Source organism: Globicephala melas, chromosome 2 (assembly GCF_963455315.2).
Source record: "Globicephala melas chromosome 2, mGloMel1.2, whole genome shotgun sequence".
Classification (NCBI taxonomy): Eukaryota; Metazoa; Chordata; class Mammalia; order Artiodactyla; family Delphinidae; genus Globicephala; species Globicephala melas.
Genome location: NC_083315.2, coordinates 31229464 through 31249800, shown reverse-complemented (window position 1 = coordinate 31249800; position 20337 = coordinate 31229464). Strand labels below are relative to the sequence as shown.

Genomic DNA, 20337 nt, shown 5'->3' with positions numbered 1-20337 from the left:
TGAAACCTGCGAATCTGTTTTCCCGAGAAGTCCTGGCATTTTTATCCTTGATTCCAAAGATATGACCACTGGAGGGTGGGCAGGTGGCCTGGCGTCCCATCCAATGTGGTGTTAGATGAGTGGCATCAGCCCCACCTGGGCACCTGTTAGAAAAGCACACCCTCAGCTCCACCCAGATCTCCTGACTCAGAAGCTCCGAGGGCGGGGCCCAGTGTTCTGAGCTTTAACAAGCCCTTGGGTGACTCCCGGTCTCTAAAGTGTGGGGACCACTGGGTGAAGGAGCTGTCGGATGCAAAGCTGGCCAGAGATGGCACGAGGGGACAAAAGAGCCAGGGCCTTGGGACTGAACACGGACAGACAGGGCCCTGAGTGGGACCCTAGAGCCCCCTGACCCAGGACAGCTCTCGGGTCTTTGTCCCCAGTTGGAGGCTGAGCCCAGAGGCTGCTGGCGACAACACCTCCCCCCACCTCCCCCCACCCCAAAACTGGCGCTGGCTGCACCCTCTGCGGCAGGTGATGGACCAGGCGGCTGGAGAAGTGTCCGGGGTCCTCGCCAGAGCCGGCTCCGCCCCTCATCCCTGACTCACTCTGCACAGGGGAGCCCCGCCCCCCGACTTCTCCATCACCTGGCAGCCCTGTCACCTGCCAGCCACACATTCTGCTTAGCCTCCCCCTCACAACTGCCAGCAGACAGCCTAGGTATCTTTTTGAATTTTTATCTTGAAAAGCCACAAGCAGGGACCTAATTTGTAACTACCCACAGCCTCTCCCCTCCCCAGACTTTTCTAGGGTCACAAGGTGTTACTTAGGAGACAGGGCAGCCCAGGTCTCCTGTGGGGAGGATCAGAATCATTGTGCAGACATCAGCCAAGAGCCGGGATGACACAGCTGAGCCCAAAGGTGGTGGGGGGCAGCTCTGGAGAAGTCTGGGGAGCTGCCCGTCAGTAGACCCCCAAAACTGGGGTATGGGTGGAGCTGGCTCTTCTCCAGCAAAGGACGAGGGCCCGCCCCACTCAGGGCTAGGGAGCCTGTGTGTGGGGAGTTTGGGGGTGCAGATACCCCAGGTGCCCTCCAGAGGAGAGGCGGCCCGGCAGGTGACTCCTGCATCTTCTTCTCTTTTGCAATCTCCCCCCACTGCCCACCCCACTCAATACCCCAGAGTTCCCTGCTTCCCACAGAGGAAACGTGTAAGAAAGTTACACATAAGTAGAGTTAAATTATTTAAAATGAGCCAGGAGAAGCTGGCTATTTAAAGAAATCCCGAGGGAGATCTTTTATTCAGAAGATCATCATGTGATGGAGTATCCTGCCGTCCTGCCGTTTTTCTCCACCTCGGGAGTTTTGTTTCAGCATTTTGCGTTTCCTTTACACCCTTCCAGCAGTCATTGCTGGTGGATGTGCTGGCCCCCACCTCTGCAGAAAGTTACAGAATGTTCCGGGGGGCCGGCAGACAGCCTGGGAGAATTGCGGGAAGGATGGCGTGAATGAATGATTGTGTGACATTCAGGTTGGCCATCGCCTGGGTGGTGCTTCCAGGGCGTTTGTTGGGACGGGGTTGGGGGCTCGCAGGAGAGGAGGGTCTACAGGTGTCCCTGTGTTCCACGAGGCGGGCAGGGAGAGACAGCTCTCCGGCCTGGCTATTTCCGGCCAGAGTTTCCTGGGACCGGGGACAAATCAGTGCCAGAGTGAGGCGGACACTTGACTGTTCTTGTTAGAGGGGCCATTCCCCTCCCCGCCCCCATGGACCCTGCCTCCTGCATCCTGAGCCAGGTCCACACTCCAGCTGTCACCTCTGGGTGAGCTGCTGGGGCTCTGCGCTCTGACGGTGCTGCTGGCCTGGTGACAGCTGGCTCTTGCTTTGGCAACAACCTCTGCCCCCCCACCCTCGCCCTCCACTGTCTGAGTGAAGCACCCGCTCTGTGTTCTGGAGTTGGTGAACCGTGGCTTCTCAAAGAGCTGCTCCCTGGGCACGTCCCTCCCCAGCCCTCCTGGGAAACTCCCTTTTCTGGCCCCAAGTGGCCTCAGCCTCAGAGGGATACTTGAGAACTAATGGGATCCCGGCTGTGGAGGGGCCAAGGCCTGACACATTTGTTCCTATGGCAAAGCATGTGGTGACACCAAGTGGCCCCTCCATGAGGATGTAACACGACAAAGAGAGCCTGGTAGGGAAGTAGGAGAACTAGTCCCAGCCCTCATGCTGAATGGACACTTCTGAAATGAGCTGAGAGACAGAAATTCTCAGAAGAGAAATATAAACTAAAAAAAGAATACTATAGAAAATTTAGACCTGAAAATATAATATCTGAAATAAAAATTTCCCTAGATGGGGTCAAAAGCAAAATGACTATGACACAGGAGAGAATCAGTGAAATTTAAGCAGATCAATAGAAATTATCCTGAATAACAAAGAGAGATAATGACTCTAAGAAATGAGCAAAGCTTTGGGGACTTATAGAACATTATAAAATACTCCAACATTTATACCATTAGAATCCTTTAATGAAAGAAGAAAGAGCTTGTTACACAAAAATATTTGACAGTATCGTGCCTGAAAACATCCCATTTTGGTGAAAGACATAAATTTACAGATTTAAGAACCTCAAAACTGCCAACAGGATAGACCAAAAGAAAATCACACCTAGATATATCATAATCAAACTGCTGAAAACCAAAGATAAAGGAAGAGTCTTGAAAGCAGCTAAATTAAAAATGACACACTGAATATAGGAGAACAATGAGTTGAGTAGCTGTGGATTTCTCATCGGAAACCATGGAGGCCAGAGACAATGGAACATCTTTAACATTCTAAAAACAAAACAAAACTATCAACCACAAATTTTGAATTCAGTGAATAAATCCTTCAGGAATGAAGGTGAAATAAAGACATTCTCAGATGAAGGAAAACTAAAAGGATTTGTTGTCAGCAAACCTGTTTACATGAGTTGCTAAAGAAAGTTCTTTAGGATGAAGGGGAATGATACCAAAGGGACTGGGGAGTTCAGGAATGGAGGCAGAGCAACAGAAATGAAAAAGTATCTGAGTAATTATAATAGACTATTTTTCACCTCTAAAATTCTTTAAAATACTTATGAGGGTTTTAAGCAAACATTATGACACTGAGGGTATGTGTGTGTTAATGTATATAGATATAATACATATGACAACTATATCATAAATCCTGTGGATAAAGGGACCTATATGGTTGTAAGACTCCTCCATTTTATTTGAAGTGGCAAAATGTTAACTCAAAGTAGAACATGAAAAGATATATATGTATTATATATATGTGTATATATATACATATATGCACAATATAATATATATATATTAATCAATAGAGCAAGCATTAAAAAAGATACAAAGAATTATAGCCAAAAAGATAATAGATAAATGAAATACTAAAAAAAATTTAAACAATCCAAAAGTAGGCAGGAAGTGGGAAACAGAAAAACAAGAAACAAAGGAAACAAACAGAAAAATAATAAGAGTGGACCAAATCCAACCATATCAATAAATACATTAAATATAAATGGCCTAAACACACCATTTAAAAATACACATTAATAGATTAGATTAAGAAACAAGACCTATCAGTATATGCTTTCTACAAGGAATCCACTTTAAGTATGATGACACAGAGATATTACAAATAAAAGGATGGAAAAAAGATATACCATTCAAATACTAAAGAAAGCTGGAGTGGTTATTTTAACACTGGAGAAATTCTACCTTAGAACAAGGAAATTTGCCAGGGATAAAGAGGACCACTACACATGATAAAAGGTTTTGTTCATCAAGAAGACATAAAAACCCTAAACCTGTATGCTGCTAGCAATAGAACTCCTCAGTACATAAAGCAAAAACTGATAGAACTAAATGGAGAAAAATGGTTAAATCCATAATTAGAGACTTCAACATTACCATCTCTATAGCTGATAGAACAAATAGATAAAAAAGCAACAAGGATACAGAAAATCTGAGTAACACTGTCAATGAATATGTCCTAGTGGGCACTTATGGAACACTCTACCTCACAACAGCAAAATACACATTCTTTTTCAAGTGCACATGGAGCCTTCACCAAGATAGACCATATTCTAGGCCAAAAACCAAACCTTAACAAATTAAAAATAATCAAAATCCTGCAAAGTATGTTCTTTGACCATAATGTAATTAAACTAGAAATTGCTGATAGGAAGATATTGGGGAACATCCCCAACTATTTAGAAATTAAACAACATATATCTGAACAATCCATGGGTCAAAGAAGAAGTCGCAAGGGAAATTAAATATTTTTAACTGAATGAAAATGAAAATATATTAATTTGTGGGATGCAGCCAAAGCAGTGCTTACAGAAGAGTATATAGCATTAAATGCTCATATTAGGAAAGAAGAAAGGTCTCATCAATCTGGGCTTCCATCTTAAGAAATGGACCAATTTCTTGAAATAATTCCCAAAACTCATTCAAGAAGAATTGGAGAACCTGAATTTTTCTATTTCTATTACAGATGTGAAATTTGTGGTTAAAAAACCTTCCAAAAAAGAAAATCACAGGCCCAGATGGTTTCACTGCTGAATTCTCCGAAACATTTAAGAGAATAATACCAATTCTGCACAGTCTTTTTCAGAAAATAGAAGAGGCAAGAATACTTCCATATTCACTTAATGAGGCCAGCGTTGCTCTCATATGAGGAGATAAAGATATTGCAAGTTAATTACAGGCCATATCCCTTATGAACATAGATGTAAACAAATTCTTAACAATGTATTAGCAAAGTTAATCCAGCATTGCCTAAGGACGGTACATTATGGCCAGGTGAGGATTTCCCAGGAATGCAAGGCTGCTTCAAAATTCAAGCTTCAGTCAACACGTTCCACCATGTTAACAGGGTAAGAAGGAAAACCATGCAAGCCTCTTAACAAGGGTGGAAGAAGCATTTGACAAAGTGCAATCCATTCATGATTAAAAAAAAAAACAAACCTCTTAGCACACAGGAATGGAAACATCTTCAACCTGAAAGAGGGCGTCTACAAAAAATTTACAGCTAAGATCATAGTAGTGGTGAAAGATCGTTTTCCACCCAAGATCAAGGACAAGGTAAGGTCTTGTGGCTCTCATCACTCCTGTTCAACACCATCCAGGACGTCCTAGCCAGTGTGCTAAGGCAAAGAAAAGAAATAAATGGCGCGTAGATTGCAAAGAAATACATAAAACCAACTCTTAATTGCAGACTACATCATCATCTGCAAAATCCCTTGGCATCTACAAAAAGCTCCTAGAATTAATAAATGAATTTAGTAAGGTCACTGTACAACAATCAGTTATATTTCTGTATTATATCAATAAAGCAATTGTAAGAAAACATGAACATTTACAATGCACCAAAAAAAGAGAAAAGGCATATGTTTATATTTAACAAAACATGTATAAGATTTGTATGCTGAAAACTACAAATACTGATGAGAGAAATCAAAGAACACCTAAGGAAATGGAAAGAAAGATCATGTTTCTGCTTTGGAAGGTTCAGTATCGTTAAGATGTTAATTCTCCCCAAATTGATGTATAGATTTGATGCACTCCCAATCAAATTCCCAGCAGGATTAAAAAAAAAAAAAGAAAAAAGGATATCAACGAGATGATTCTAGAATTTATATGGAAAGCCAAGGAAACTTGAATAGCTTAAACAATGGTTAGAGCCAGGGTGCAAACACACCCTGGTTACATGCTGGAGAATTCTCCAGAAGATGAAAAACAAGGGAACTCCTTTGAGTGGTGTACTTTGAATCCTTAGGGATTGTATCAGTTTGCTAGGGCTGCTGTAACAAAGTAACACAAACTGGGTGGCATAAGCTACAGGAATGCATCGTTTCACAGCTCTGGAGGCCAGAAGTCTGAGATAAGGTGTCAGCAGGGTTGGTTCCTTCTGGGGGTTGTGAGGGAGGGTCTGTCCTGTGTCTCTTCCCCAGCTTCTGGCATTGCCCATCTTTCCCTACCCTGTAGATTTCTGCCTTCCTCGTCACATGCGTTCTTTCTCCCTGTGTCTGTCTTCAAATTTCCCCTTTTTATAAGAACATCAGTCATATTACGTTAGAGCCCACCCTAATGATCTTATCTTTGCTAGGTCTTCAATGACCCTACTTCCTCACAAGATCACATTCTGAGGTCCTGGGGGTTAAGGGATTCAACATATGAATTTGTGGGAGACACAAATCAGCCCATAAATAAAATGAGATTTATTTGAAATCTTCACAGTGATGTTTGCACTTGCAAGTGACTAGAAAAATATGAAATTAGCAGGACAGCCAGCAGAAATAAATCCACTTTTCCCTGGAGTCTTGTCTGCCTTCCCTGGAGGCTGTCTGTTTCCTTATACCAGGATGGAGCTGGTAAAGGGCACTTGGCAATGTCCCTCTTAGCACAAGGCCTTGGCATGTGCAAAAGTTGGGCCCCTTCTCAAGCATGTTGAGAAAAAGGTCAGTGATGGTAATGTTTTGTTTAATTGCCTTCTTGTCTGGACCCTTGCTTTTTTCCTAAAGGCGACTGGGAACAGGGGCTGACTTTGGTTAAGTCACCACTATCTCCAGCTGTTCTCATGGGAGAGAATTAACTTATTACTATTAGGAGTAACTAATGAGAACAGCAAATGTCTGCCATCCCAGAAGTTCCTTGGGTGCCAAATTGCTATACGTTACAGCATGAACATGGGTGACAGGTGTAGATTACATTGTGGGATGTTGAAAATACCAGCTCCTGGAGACTTGCTATTGGTAAAGGGCTGACAGCATTTAAAAATTGTATTTAAGGGACGGATCATTCCATTTTGTTCATTCTGAGAGTAGGACATGGTGGGACAGATATCCTGGCATATCGAAAGCCCAGATGGAACAAATCATGCCCACCCGTGCCCTGGGACTCTTTCAAGGGATGCTAAGACCCCCATCCTTCCTCTGAAGAAAAGCCCACTGACAGGTGTGGCTGCAGAGGGCTCACACTCCACGGCACTTGTCTTTTTATTTATTATTTGTCTGTAGAAATACCACACTCAGAAATGAAGAAAGGAGGGAAGTGAATAACAGTGTCCCATCACTCAAAGGCAACGCTTTGCTGGGATTTTAATGTATTTCTTCACAGTTTGTTCTGTGTTTATTTGGTTGTGAATAAATTATAACAGCACATTTTATACAATACACTCTTTGTAAATATTTTAATCACTGCATAATTGTCTTACAGATGTGCTAATAACATTGGCTTAACTGGGATCGGCTCCTGGAGATTTGGCGTGTGCTCAACATTTTTGCCGTTCTTACTGACATTTTGCAAAAAAGAAGCACACCCCTCTGTGACCCCAAGCTAGGTGGTATGGTCTTGTGTGACAGTGTTGGATGTCAGCCTGGTTTCTGAAGACTAATTTATTAACTCTTGTAGAATTCTGAAGATTAGTTAATTTCAGAGCTCGTGGTTGTCTGTGACCTTGCAGCAAGATGCTTATTCAAGGTCTCCTGTCTGGGATGTTTGAGCTGATTGTACAGGTGTACTCCAGGACTGTTTAAACCCGTATTGTGTGTAGTCAAAGCAACTGTGTTATATTTGGAAGGAAAAAAAGAATATTATCTTTACAACATGGGAGACCCAACTGGGAACAAGATTGGGGGCAGCGACAGTTCGGCCGAGTCCATAGCTCATTTGTAAGATAGCGTTTTAACGCAGCCTGTGTTGTGGCCCCTGCATCACTATGTTTCACCTTGGTCTGCTGTCTTTCAGCTCTTCTAAGAGCTGGCTAATGCTGTTTCCTCTTACAGAAGAAAAATGTGGCTTAGAATAAGGACAGTGGAACCCTTTAGTGTTGACAATGAGCCTTTATTTCCCACATCTCATGAGGATGTTCCAGGAGGAGAGTGGTGAGCACCGAGGCAGGGGCTGCATTTGTATTGATTCATGAGCCGTTCTAGAATTGAGTATGGACACAGGGCCTCATTTCCTTGGATGCATAGCAGATAGTCATGCTTCTCCTGAACATTTGAATTGCTTTCCAGGTGGTCTTTTCTGAAGGATTTGTCTTTAATATGATTAATCAGAAGCAGAGGACCTCCTGGGAATGTAAATTGGTGCAGCCACTATGGAAAATAGTATGGAGAGTCCTCAAAAAATTAAAGGTAGAGTTGCCGTATGATCCTGCAATCCCAATACTGCATATATATCCAGAGAAAACTCTAATTCGAAAAGATACATGCACCCCAATGTTCATAGCAGCACTGTTTACAACAGCCAAGACATGGAAGCAACCTAAGTGTCCATCAACAGAGGAATGGATAAAGAAGATGTGGTAGATATATACAGTGGAATATTACTCAGCCATAAAAAGGAATGAAATAGTGCCATTTGCAGCAACATGGTTGGACCTAGAGATGATCATACTAAGTGAAGTAAATAAATCAGACAGAGAAAGGCAAATATCATATGACATCACTTATATGTGGCATCTAAAATATGACACAAATGAACTTATCCACAAAACAGAAACAGACTCACAGACATAGAGAACAGACTTGTGGTTGCCAAGAGAGAGGGGGCGTGGGGGAGAGATGGATTGGGAGTTTGGGATTAACAGAGGTAAACCATTATATATAGGATGGATAAACAACAAGGTCCTACTGTATAGCACAGGGAACTATATTCAATATCCTGTGATAAACCATAATGGAAAAGAATATAAAAAAGAATGTATATATGTGTATAATGAGTCACTTTGCTGTACACCAGAAATTGACACATTATAAATCAAATATACTTCAATAAAATTTAAAAAGAAGTATACATAAAGAAGCAGAGTTCCTCAATATGTTTGCCGACACCCCCCTCCCGCCCACTGTCGGGGTGGTGAATGCTCTTCTGGCCACACCCCTCCTGGGCCTTTTCTGAGGACCTGGACCTTGGATTGAAAAAAAAGTTTTAAAGGGTCCTGGGTAAAAGGCCTGGAGTGAGGAAAATGGTGTAGAGCATATCCTTAGGGAAACATCAAGACATTATTTATTATACAGAAATAAAACACAGTTTGTGTGCTCAATAGGGGAAGAGTTAGATAATGTCCATTGGGCCAGGAAATATCATGTAGCCATTAAATAATACTTCATAGAGAGTTTCTACTGCATTCTCTCCCTTCAAATGTCATTTAAAATGTTCCTCAACTCCCTGTATGTAGTAGGAAAAAAAAGTGTTCATGGAAGTGAGGCCAGTGTGGGTTACTCTCTTATTTAACCCACTTCAAGCCCTGCAGGCAGGGCCATCATTTCCAGTTTCCCAGGAGGGGAAGGCCATTCATCCATTAAATATCTTGCCAAAGGCCTGAGAGTAAGTGGAGGTCTGAATTTAAACAAGGACTTTCTGTCTTCATCTTTAATAGGAGGCTCTTTCTCTTACACCAAAAGTGCCCCTGTAGGTTTGATGTAATTCTGCAGACCCTTCAAAGACGCGGCTGCCCTCCCGGGAGGCCACCGGGTCCTTCCATTTGTATCCACGGAAGACAGAACTGTTTGCACCATCAAACTCTGGAAAAGCCAACAACAGCCTTGTATTTAATGGGGAAAACTTTTCAAAAACTAGATCATTCACAGGGACCTGCTAAGCCCTATTGGAGGCTGAGGCAAAAAGAAAAAAGTCAGTCATACCGATCTTTATTTAACATTTTGATATTTTGTTCATTGTGGATTTTTTTTCCATTAAATTTTGATTTTTTTTTTAAGTATTCCATTAAAGTCGTATCTGTTTTGATTCCTGAGTTTTTTTGGCGCCCTGTTAAATTTTGCACCCGAGGTGAGTGCCATGCCTGCCTTACCCTGGACCAGCCCTGGTTAAAAAGTAAAGGCATTTTCATTACAATTGGGAATAAGTCAGGGGTGCCTCAGCCCCACTGTCATGTAACTGTGGAAGGGCAGTACAGCCAGACAAAATGCTGGAAAAGAATAAAATTATCAACTAAAACTATTGGAATTTAAAAATGGGCTTATAATACAAAAGCAGTAGGGATTTTTTTCCTGTGTACCAACAATAGTCAGATATATATGATAGAAGAGAATATCCATTCCCCATGGCTACAAAAACTAATATGTCTTAGAATCAGCTTCCTCTGACATGTCTACAGCTATGAAGAAACCCACAGTGCTGTTGACATTTAAGACTTGAATAAATGGGGAGATATTTCTTGAGTGAAAAGACTCAATGTTGTGTGTATAAAATTTCATCATTGTTGGGCAGTAGAAAATAGAGTGGGAGATGATTTTGCAGCGAGCTGGCAGCAGTGGCTTGGCCACCTGGATTTTTTTGTTGAGGCGAGAAAAGGAAGGATCCTCTATTTTTTAAGAGTGGACAGAGGTGGGTTGTCCTCGGCCAAATCTGCTTGCTTCAAGGGACAACGTGCATGCCACCTGGAGCCAGAGGAAGTGTGTTCTCTCTGACATTGCCTGGGCCTGTGAGCTGCACCCCATCCCCAGCTGCAAGGAGTGCAGATTTCCCTTGAGGGTGGCCAAACATCTCGTCTTGAAGCAGGCAAATCTGGCCACTATCTGGAACCCTTTATTATCTTGAAATATTTAGCCCGTCTGAAAAGCATACATGCGGAAGGTAGGGAGCAGCTTAGTTTCCTCCCAAACGATCGCCCCAGTGGTTTTCAAATTTTGTACACATTAAAAACCTGGATGCTGGATCACGGCTCTACCAATGAACTTGGAATGTCAGGCGTGAGTACCCGTAAAATTCCCCAGGTGGTTCCAGTGTGCAGCCCAAGTATCCCAATACCCCTCACCAAATAGACTATTCTTTTCCACATGCCTTAGGGTGACCAGCCATCCTGGTTTTAGCACTGAAAGTGCTGTGTCCTCGGAAACTGTGTTCAGTCCCAGAAAACCGGGATGGCTGGTCACCCTACATGGTAGAGACTACATTCCTACGTGAACATATGTCTGTTTCTGGACTTTCTCATCTATACCATTTCTGTCTGTCCAGCAACACTACCATGCCATTTTAATTACCATGACTTTAGAGTATAGTTAAATGCTTGATAAGGCAAGTTCTTCTCACAGTCTCATGTTTTAGATCTTTCCCAGCTATTTTCACAAGTTTGTTCTTCTAAATGAACATAAGAATTACTAGGTCAAGGTCTCCCCAGTATTCCACTGAGATTTTGGCTGGGACAGCCTTAAATTATAGATTACTTTGGACAAAACTCTAATTCGAAAAGATACATGCACCCCTATGTTCATAGCAGCACTGTGCACAATAGCCAAGACATGAAAACAACCTAAATGTCCATTGACAGAGGAATAGATAAAGAAGGTGTGGTACATATATACAATGGAATATTACTCAGCCATTAAAAAACAATGAAATAATGCCATTTGCGGCAACATGGACATAGATATTATCATACTAAGTGAAGTAAGTCAGAAAGAGAAAGACAAATACCATATGATATCACATATGTGGAATCTAAAATATGACACAAATGAACTTACCTATGAAACAAAAACACTCATGGACATAGAGAACAGACTTGTGGTTGCCAAGGGGGAGAGGGGGTGGGGGAGGGATGGATTGGGAGTTTGGGATTAACAGATGCAAACCATTATATATAGAATGGATAAACAAGGTCCTGCTGTTGAATATAGCACAGGGAACTATAGTTGATATCCTGTGATGAACCATAATGGAAAAGAAAATGATAAAGAATGTGTGTGAGTGTGTGTATATATATATATATTTATACACACACGCACACATATATACATATATATGTATAAAACTGAATCACTTTGCTGTATAACAAAGATTAACACAACATTGTAACTCAACTATACTTCAATAAAATAAATTTAAAAATTATAGGTTACTTGGGTAACATTAATAGGATCAGGATCTGCTCTATGTTACCATATACTTTAGTCCTTGAGTCTTACATTGGCCAGTAGGGTGTTGTATATAGGTGTGGGCATACACATCTAGGTGTGCGTAAGATGTTGTCCCCCCCAGATGACATAGAATTCAAAGTTAAGGTAGTAAGAGATACTGTGTACCTTGGTTTATCCTTTGACAAGGATGTGAATACCTGCATTGTGCATGGCCTGGTGTCAGACCCTGGGGAGCTACAGAGATGCTACAGAGATGGTGCCCTGCCCTCTGCAAAGAAAAGGGACCCGTGTGCTCCTGTGCAAGTAACCACTGGCCCCATTGGCCCTCCACCATCCTGGTTTCCAAGGCATAGGGATCTGGTCACACCTTAGCCATCACATTCCATACACACTTTAGGGACCATTTTGAGGAAGGCTTTTCCTGGAGATTGTGTCCAAAAGAGTGTTTGCCAAGTGCCTTGTATCATTCCGACAGTAGGTGGCACATCTGTTGCGGTTGGCTGTACTTCGTGGGAAATCTGCTGTACAACAATGCTTGGTACTCCTGATGCATCCTCTCTGATAGGCTGTATTTTAGGGAACACTGGACACCTTGCTCTCTACCAGGAACAGATCTCTGGAATGGGCTCGTCAGTTTCAGGGTTTGGGGATGGGGTGACTTGGGAGGACGCTCAGACCCTGCAGGGTCCATCTCAGTGACGGTTTTCCTGGTGTGGGACCACTTTCAGGAGTGTGGGCTGCTCTGGGGAAGTGATGTGGATCTTTTAGTGTCTAGCGATGCTGTGGAGACACGGCCACTTGTGAGCCTCTCACTTCCCTAGAGGATGGGAAGGGTGTTTCCATTGGTCTCCATTCCTCTAGCCGCCTGTCCCCCAGCATCTCCCGAAGGGGCTGAAAGAGAAATCTTGTGTCACGTGCCTGCTGAAAATTGCCCAATGACGCTGCATGGTTTGTGGGATAAAATGCAGGGTCCTGGGCGGTGGGGTACAGGACCCTCCCAGTTTGGGCTTTGCGGTGCCTGGTGGTGCCGTGACCCATATCCCGTAAGCAGCAGCCACGTCCTTTGCATCGCGTCCTGGGTGTCCCCCTTCTCCTGGTGGTCCTCCCTCTGGAGTTCCCCTTCCTGGGCCCCCACCCCATCGAGCCGTGAGGCTCAGGCTCACGTCCCATGTCTCTCTGTGGCACTCGGCCTGGATGGCTCCTGGCAAATCTGGTCAGTGCTGTGGTTTGGAGTAAGGAGGAAGCAGAGGCTTGTGTGTGCCGGGGAGTGGGGGATGAGCTCGAGGAGGGGGGCGGACTTGAGATGGGCTTCGAGGGGCAGCGGATTTCAACTTGAAAGGGGTAGGGCACCTCCTCATTGGCTTCATCATGTCTTTGGAATGAAAGCTTCTCTTTTTCTTTTTGAGAGCAAATAACCTGATCTTATGACCGTTTGTCTTGGTCCCTTGGGCTCCTCAATCAGTGAGCATCTTCACAAAGTCATGAGTGAGACGGCCGACAGGCACATGAAAAGATGCTCAACATCGCTAATTATTAGAGAAATGCAAACCAAAACCACAGTGAGGTACCACCTGGCACCAGTCAGAATGGCCATCATTAAAAAGTCTACAAACAGTAAATGCTGGAAAGGGTATGGAGAAAAGGGAACCGTGTTTCACTCTTGGTGGGAATGTAAATTGGTGCAGCCACTATGGAGAACAGTATGGAGGTTCCTTAAAAAACTAAAAATAGAATTACCATATGACTCAGCAATCCCACTACTGGGCATATACCCTGAGAAAACCATAATTCAAAAAGACACATGCACCCCAGTGTTCATTGCAGCACTATTTACAATAGCCAGGTCACGGAAGCAACCCAAATGCCCATCGACAGACGAATGGATAAAGACGATGTGGTACATATATACAATGGAACATTACTCAGCCATAAGAAAGAATGAAATAATGCCATTTGCAGCAACATGGATGGACCTAGAGATAATCATACCAAGTGAAGTAAGTCAGAGAAAGACAAATATCATATGATATCACTTATATGTGGTATCTAAAAAAAATGGTATAAATAAACTTATTTACAAAACGAAAACATACAGACAGACATAGAAAAGAAACTAATGATTATCAAAGGGGAAAGGGTGGGGGAGGGATAAATTAGGAGTTTGGGATTAAAAGATACATACTAGGGCTTCCCTGGTGGTGCGGTGGTTGAGAGTCCGCCTGCCGATGCAGGGGACATGGGTTCATGCCCCGGTCCGGGAAGATCCCACATGCCGCGGGGCGGCTGGGCCCGTGGGCCGTGGCCGCTGGCTCCGCAACGGGAGAGGCCACGACGGTGAGAGGCCCGCGTACCGCAAAGAAAAAAAAAGATACATACTACTTTATATAAAATAGGTAGACAACAAGGATCTAATCTATAGTTCAGGAGACTATATTCAGTATCTTGTAATAACCTGTTGTGGAAAAGACTTTGAAAAAGAATATATATATAAAACTGAATCGGGCTTCCCTGGTGGCGCAGTGGTTGAGAGTCCGCCTGCCGATGCAGGGGACACGGGTTTGTGCCCCGGTCCAGGAGGATCCCACATGCTGCGGAGCGGCTGGGCCTGTGAGCCATGGCCGCTGAGCCTGCGGTCCGGAGCCTGTGCTCTGCAACGGGAGAGGCCACAGCAGTGAGAGGCCCGCGTACAGCAAAAAAAAAAAAACCAAAACTGACTCACTGTGCTGTACACCTAAAAGTAACACAATGTTGTAAATCCACTATACTTCAAATAAAAAGAAAAAAAAGAGAGGGAAGTCTCGAATGAGCGGGGAGTTGGGGGGAAAGCAGCAGGCGTCCTGGGGGTCGTTGGGGCCTCCTCCTCCAGCCCCGGTGTCCTCCTCTCTCTTTGGCAGGTGTGTGCGCCGGTCCTGACACACCAGTCAGCTGGGGTGGGGGCGTCACGTCGTTTGAACAGACTCGCATTACATCGCTCTGGTGTAAACCATGCTGGCGGGGCGTGCTTCTCGGGCTCTGACTGTCCTGTCCCCTCTTCCTCCCCACAGTGGCTGCCCGTTGGTGACAATGGCCGCGTGACTGCCCGCCATGGCCCACCGGAAGCGTCCGAACACGGCGAGCAGCATGCTGGACCACAGGGCGAGGCCGGGCCCGGAGCCCGAGAGCGAGGATGCTGAGCTGCCCCTGGAGGAGTACGTGCCCAAGGGCCTGGAGCTGGCGGCCCTGCGGCCCGAGAGCCCTGTGCCCGCCGAGCAGGGCGGCCACGACCACAGCCCCGACGGGGACTCCAGCTCCGACTACGTGAACAACACCTCCGAGGAGGAGGACTATGACGAGGGGCTCCCCGAGGAAGAGGAGGGCATCACCTACTATATCCGCTACTGCCCCGAGGACGACAGCTACCTGCAGGGCATGGACTGCAACGGGGACGGCTACCTGGCCCACGACGCGCACCACCTGGAGACGGACGAGTGCCAGGAGGCGGTGGAGGAGTGGACGGATCCGGCGGGCCCGCAACCGCACGGCCACGGGGACCAGGACAGCCCCGGCTACCGGGACGGCCGCCTCCCCACCCCAGAGGTTGAGGCATCTATGCTGGAGGCCCAGGACCAGGAAGAGGGCGTCCACTACTGTCCCGGCGAAGAGGCCTACCAGGACTACTACCCCACTGAGGCCAACGGGAACGAGGGCAGCGCATCCCCCTACCGCCCGAGGCGCGGGGACGGGGACCTGGAGGACCAGGAAGAGGACATCGACCAGATCGTGGCCGAGATCAAGATGAGCTTGAGCACGAGCAGCATTGCCGGTGCCGGCGAGGCCAGCCCTGAGCATGCGCCGCTGCGGGCGCCCGAGCTGGGGCCCGGGGGCCCCTCGGAGGCCTGCCCGCCTGCCGAGGCCCGCCGCGGCCCCAGCAGACACGAGGGCCGGCCCAAGTCCCTGAACCTGCCTCCGGAGGCCAAGCACCCCGCAGACCCCCAGAGAAGCTTCAAGACCAAGACCAGGACTCCTGAGGAGAGGCCCAAGTGGCCCCAAGAGCAGGTAGGACCCTGGCTGTCCCCAGGGGAGGGGATGGAGGGGCCCGGAGAGCAAAGGTGCTGCTGTAACCTGTAGATCAGAATGTGTGCCTAGCTCTCCATCCCCTCAGTTATGTGTGGATGGCCCAGCCGCTCCTGTTCACCCATCAGGGGCCTTAGTTAAATGTCAAGAAAATCTGGTGGAAGGCAGACTGGCAACCAGGGCTCCCAGGAGACACTCAGCCCACCCAGAAGAGGTTGGGTCTTAGTGTGCCTGCCCTGGATCTGCTCACGTGGGGGTGGTCCCTGTGACGGTTGCCCCTCACCAGGGGGTTTCTTCAGGCTGGCCGGACTTCGGCAAGGATGCGGGGCTACTGGCGAGCGCAGGCAGCTGCGGCCGGTGGTTGGGGGTAGCCTAGCGTCGAGGGGCAGCGACCTGAGTGCATTTCACTGGGGATGGTTTTATTGGGTGACACTTCTCTGAAAGCCTGGGGGCCTTGGCATGATGGCCGATTAGCTGTAAAAAACCGTTTTGCAAATGATTATTTGAAGGTTTGACGAAGTCTTGGAGAAGAGATGTATGCTAATGAGGCCAGTGGGTTTAAGCGTAACTATTTTCTTTTAATTATAGCAAAGTGAGTGTGTATTCTAATGAACACTCTTGACAAGCTGCCTTTCAAAAAAAACTTACGTGTATATAAAAAGAAGATGTGAATATTAGACGCATGTAAAGGAACTTGTGTTTAGCTAAATCTGTGGACAAATGAGAACGAACTGCTTTCATATTTTTTAAAGGCTTCATTAATATTATTTTTTTCCCAGAAGAGTTCATGCATTTGACAAGTATAGATAGTGAGAGCTCGTGTTTGGGCAACAAGTCCTATCGACTCACTGTAGGTTTCTGGAACTTCCCTTTGATGCTTTTTTTTTTTTAAAGATCGTTAAGCATAAATTGACTTCACTTTCGGGGTGTTCCTGTCATTTGAGGCCGTTCTGTGTGTGCTGGGGGCTCTGGGGTGTAAAGAAACTGCTGTGCGCTAGCAGATGTGGAGGGGCCTCCAACAATAGCGGCGGCTCTGGGGTCAAGGTCTGGACTTTAGGGAACAGTACTGCTGTCCTTCTGCAGTCCTGGCAGGGCTGGACTCACCACCCCGCAGCGGCAATGGTGCCGCAGGTCAATGTGGACCACGCGAGGCAGATGACGTGCTGAGCCTCGCCAGGACAAGTGATGCCTGGACAAAGTTCTAGTCAAGAGAAATGATCTCTAGGGCATATGGTGGGGAGTGCACGAGACCTGATGTTGGCCTTTACTTAAACCACATGCCAGTTTGAGTGAAAATGCAGCCCTTTGGGTTGGAGGGCTGGAGGTGGATGAGGGTGGAGGTGGGGGCCCAGAGGAGGTCTGTTCTTCAGACGTGGCGTTGGTTGGAAGGGCAGGTACATTTTCTCCCCAAATAGAGTGTTTCCTTGAAACAAATGCTCTCTTCCAAGACCCCGGAAAGGCTCATTTATGCTGGTTTATTATTGCCTAGCTTTTCTGGCTTTATTCACTCATTCATTCACAAGTTAATTCCATCAAGGGGAGAGGCTGGCGATTCCCAGCTCGGGGCGGACAAGGGCCCCCGAAGAAACTGGCCTCCTCTTGAGGGCTCTGCCCTGGCTGGGTCATCATGTCTTGTAGACCCGAATGGCCCATCCAGATGAAGAACACTTTGAAATTTGATCAAGTTGAGCCGCTGGTGACAGGAACCGTCTTGAAAGCAAGATGTGTGTGTGTGTGTGTGTGTGTGTGTGTGTGTGTCTGTGTGTGTGTGTGTCTGTGTGTAAAGAAGGAAGTTCCCTGGGAAGTTTGGCAATTCTTTGCTTCAGACCACAGCCTGCCTTTCTAAAAGGAACCCCCTTCTACCCTGGGAATATCCAGGCCGTGTGGCCAGCAAAGTCCTGGCCCCCAACAGGTGCACAGGGTGCTCCTGGGTCCCACGCCAGCACCCCCAGTACTGTGCACACAGTGAAGGCTGTGGTGGAAATCACCTGAGGGAGAAATGGACAGCATCAGCCATCTAGGTGCTTAGACTGTTGGTTTATAAAGCATGGTCCACGGCCCAGCACCACCGGCGGCAAGGACTGCCAGTGCCAAGCCTGCATTTTGTTTTGTTTTTTTAATTAGTTTTTATTGGAGTATAGTTGGTTTACAATGTTGTGTTAGTTTCTGATGTACAGCAAAGTGACTCAGTTATGCATATACATATATCCACTGATTTTTACATTATTTTCCCATATCGGTCATTACAGAGTATTGAGTAGAGTTCCTTGTGCTATACAGTAGGTCCTTATTAGTTAAGGCTGCATTTTAGCAAGATGCCACATGCAGTTTGAGAAGCAATTCTTGGAGGACTCCTGTTGGAGGAGAAGTACATAGATAGCATCCCTCCTTTCTTCCCCTCATTTCAAAGCTCGAAAAGTTATGTCGTGGGTGCTTCTAAGAGTGCTGAATAGCACTTCACTCAGTCGCTGTACGGACAACAATATTACAATAGAATTAGAAAGGGGACTGTGGTTCCCACCTTCTCAGACTCTGGCACTGAGCATAAACAATGTCTCTAGCTGCCATCGTGGTCCCACGTGTGATTCTGCCATCCTGCTTTTAAAATCTGACATGTTGTAAATGTCGCTCTGTGTTGTCATATCATTTTCATGATCCTTTTTGCCAACCTTTGAAGTTCAGGCAATGGGCCATCTAATTGATTTCTCCGTACATATCCTGCCCTGGAGTGTGCAGGTTGCGGGTGGCATTTTCTTTTATATGCGAGACTATACAGACCTCTTTGTATGAGGGAGGCAGGTTTTCCTCCTTTGGATTTATTACTTGAGGATAAATTCCCAGGCTATGCATGAATGCTGACCCCATGATCCTCTTGTCTGATACTTTATTTTTCTTCTATGAATGGTTGGTGCCTTTTATCTTTTGGGGTCTCGATGCTTTTCCACTTCCTAGCAGCACTTTATGCGTGCACCACAGATGTTACTTTTTGCTGCAGATGTTTTTCTTTAGCCTCTTTTCTTTTTTTTTTTTTTTTGCGGTACGCGGGCCTCTCACTGTTGTGGCCTCTCCCGTTGCAGAGCACAGGCTCCGGACGCGCAGGCTCAGCGGCCATGGTTCACGGGCCCAGCCGCTCTGCGGCATGTGGGATCTTCCCGGACCGGGGCGCGAACCCGTGTCCTCTGCACCGGCAGGCGGACTCTCAACCACAGCGCCACCAGGGAAGCCCTAGCCTCTTTTCTTTTGAAAAGGCTCCAGTTTGCAGTTAGAGCTGCCCGCATGCAGCTCTGAGGAGACTGAGAGGTCTGCACAGGGGCACGCAGGTCTGGAGAACCTGAAGGAGGTGTACTTGGCGTTGTGGGAAGCTAGAGTGTGATCGTGGGGAAAAGAGGAGACCCACGTGTGAGTATTTTTATAGGAAAAAAGTTTTTTCAAATCAATGAAAGTTTATTGAGGACATTTTGGAAAATAGAGGCAAAAAATATTTTGCCCTGTGACATTGTAGAATTCCAGCATCGAGTTTTCATTTTGTAGTAGCCTACATGGGGAAAGAATCTGAAAAGGAATATATCTATAACTCAGGTGACTTTGCTGTACACCTGAAATAACACAACATGGTAAATCAACTATACTTCAATAAAAAATAAATTAATGAAAAAACAAAACAGGGCTTCCCTGGTGGCGCAGTGGTTGAGAGTCCGCCTGCCGATGCAGGGGACACGGGTTCGTGCCCCGGTCCGGGAAGATCCCACATGCCGCGGAGCGGCTGGGCCCGTGAGCCATGGCCGCTGAGCTTCCGCGTCCGGAGCCTGTGCTCCGCAATGGGAGAGGCCACAACAGTGAGAGGTCCGCGTACCGAAAAAAAAAAAAAAAAAAAAAGTTTTCAAATCAAAGAGACAAATTGCCTCTCAGGATTTCCCCGAAGCATCCGCTTAGAGGTGTTCTGTAAACAAGGTGTGCCTCATCCTTATTTTTCATGGATTCGGTATTTGTGAATTTGCCTACTCACTAGAGTTTATCTGTAACCTTAAAAATCTATACCCATGGCACTTATGCAGTCCTTTTCAGACATGCACAGACAGGCAAAAAAATTGAGTCATTCAACACGCCCGTTCCCAGATAAGTTTGAACAAGGAGATGCCCTGCCCTCTTTCAGCTCATACTATGAAAAAGTGTCCTTTTTGTGGTCCTTTTAGTGCTGTGTCTTCTGCATTTGTGTGCTTGTTACTGGTGATAGAATGACCCCCAAGTGCAGTGCTGAAGTGCTGTCTAGTGTTCCTAAGCGCAAGAAGGCTGAGACGTGCCTTTTGGAGAAAAACACGTGTGTTGGGTGTTTCATTCAGGTGTGAATGACAGAGCTGTTGGCCGTGAGTTCAGTGTTCAC

General features: G+C 46.0%; 1 protein-coding gene across 6 annotated transcripts in view; it reads left to right on the top strand.

Annotated features, from left to right (window-relative positions):
- The window catches only part of APBA2 (amyloid beta precursor protein binding family A member 2), a 198437-nt gene that overhangs the window by 121709 nt on the left and 56391 nt on the right, over window positions 1-20337 (top strand). For all 6 annotated transcript variants that reach the window (XM_060293723.1, XM_060293726.1, XM_060293727.1 and 3 more), the window contains one exon: window positions 14948-15938. In XM_060293723.1, the coding sequence (XP_060149706.1) occupies window positions 14988-15938 (951 nt within the window). In that variant the 5' untranslated portion in view covers window positions 14948-14987. The remainder of the gene's footprint in view (window positions 1-14947; window positions 15939-20337) is intronic.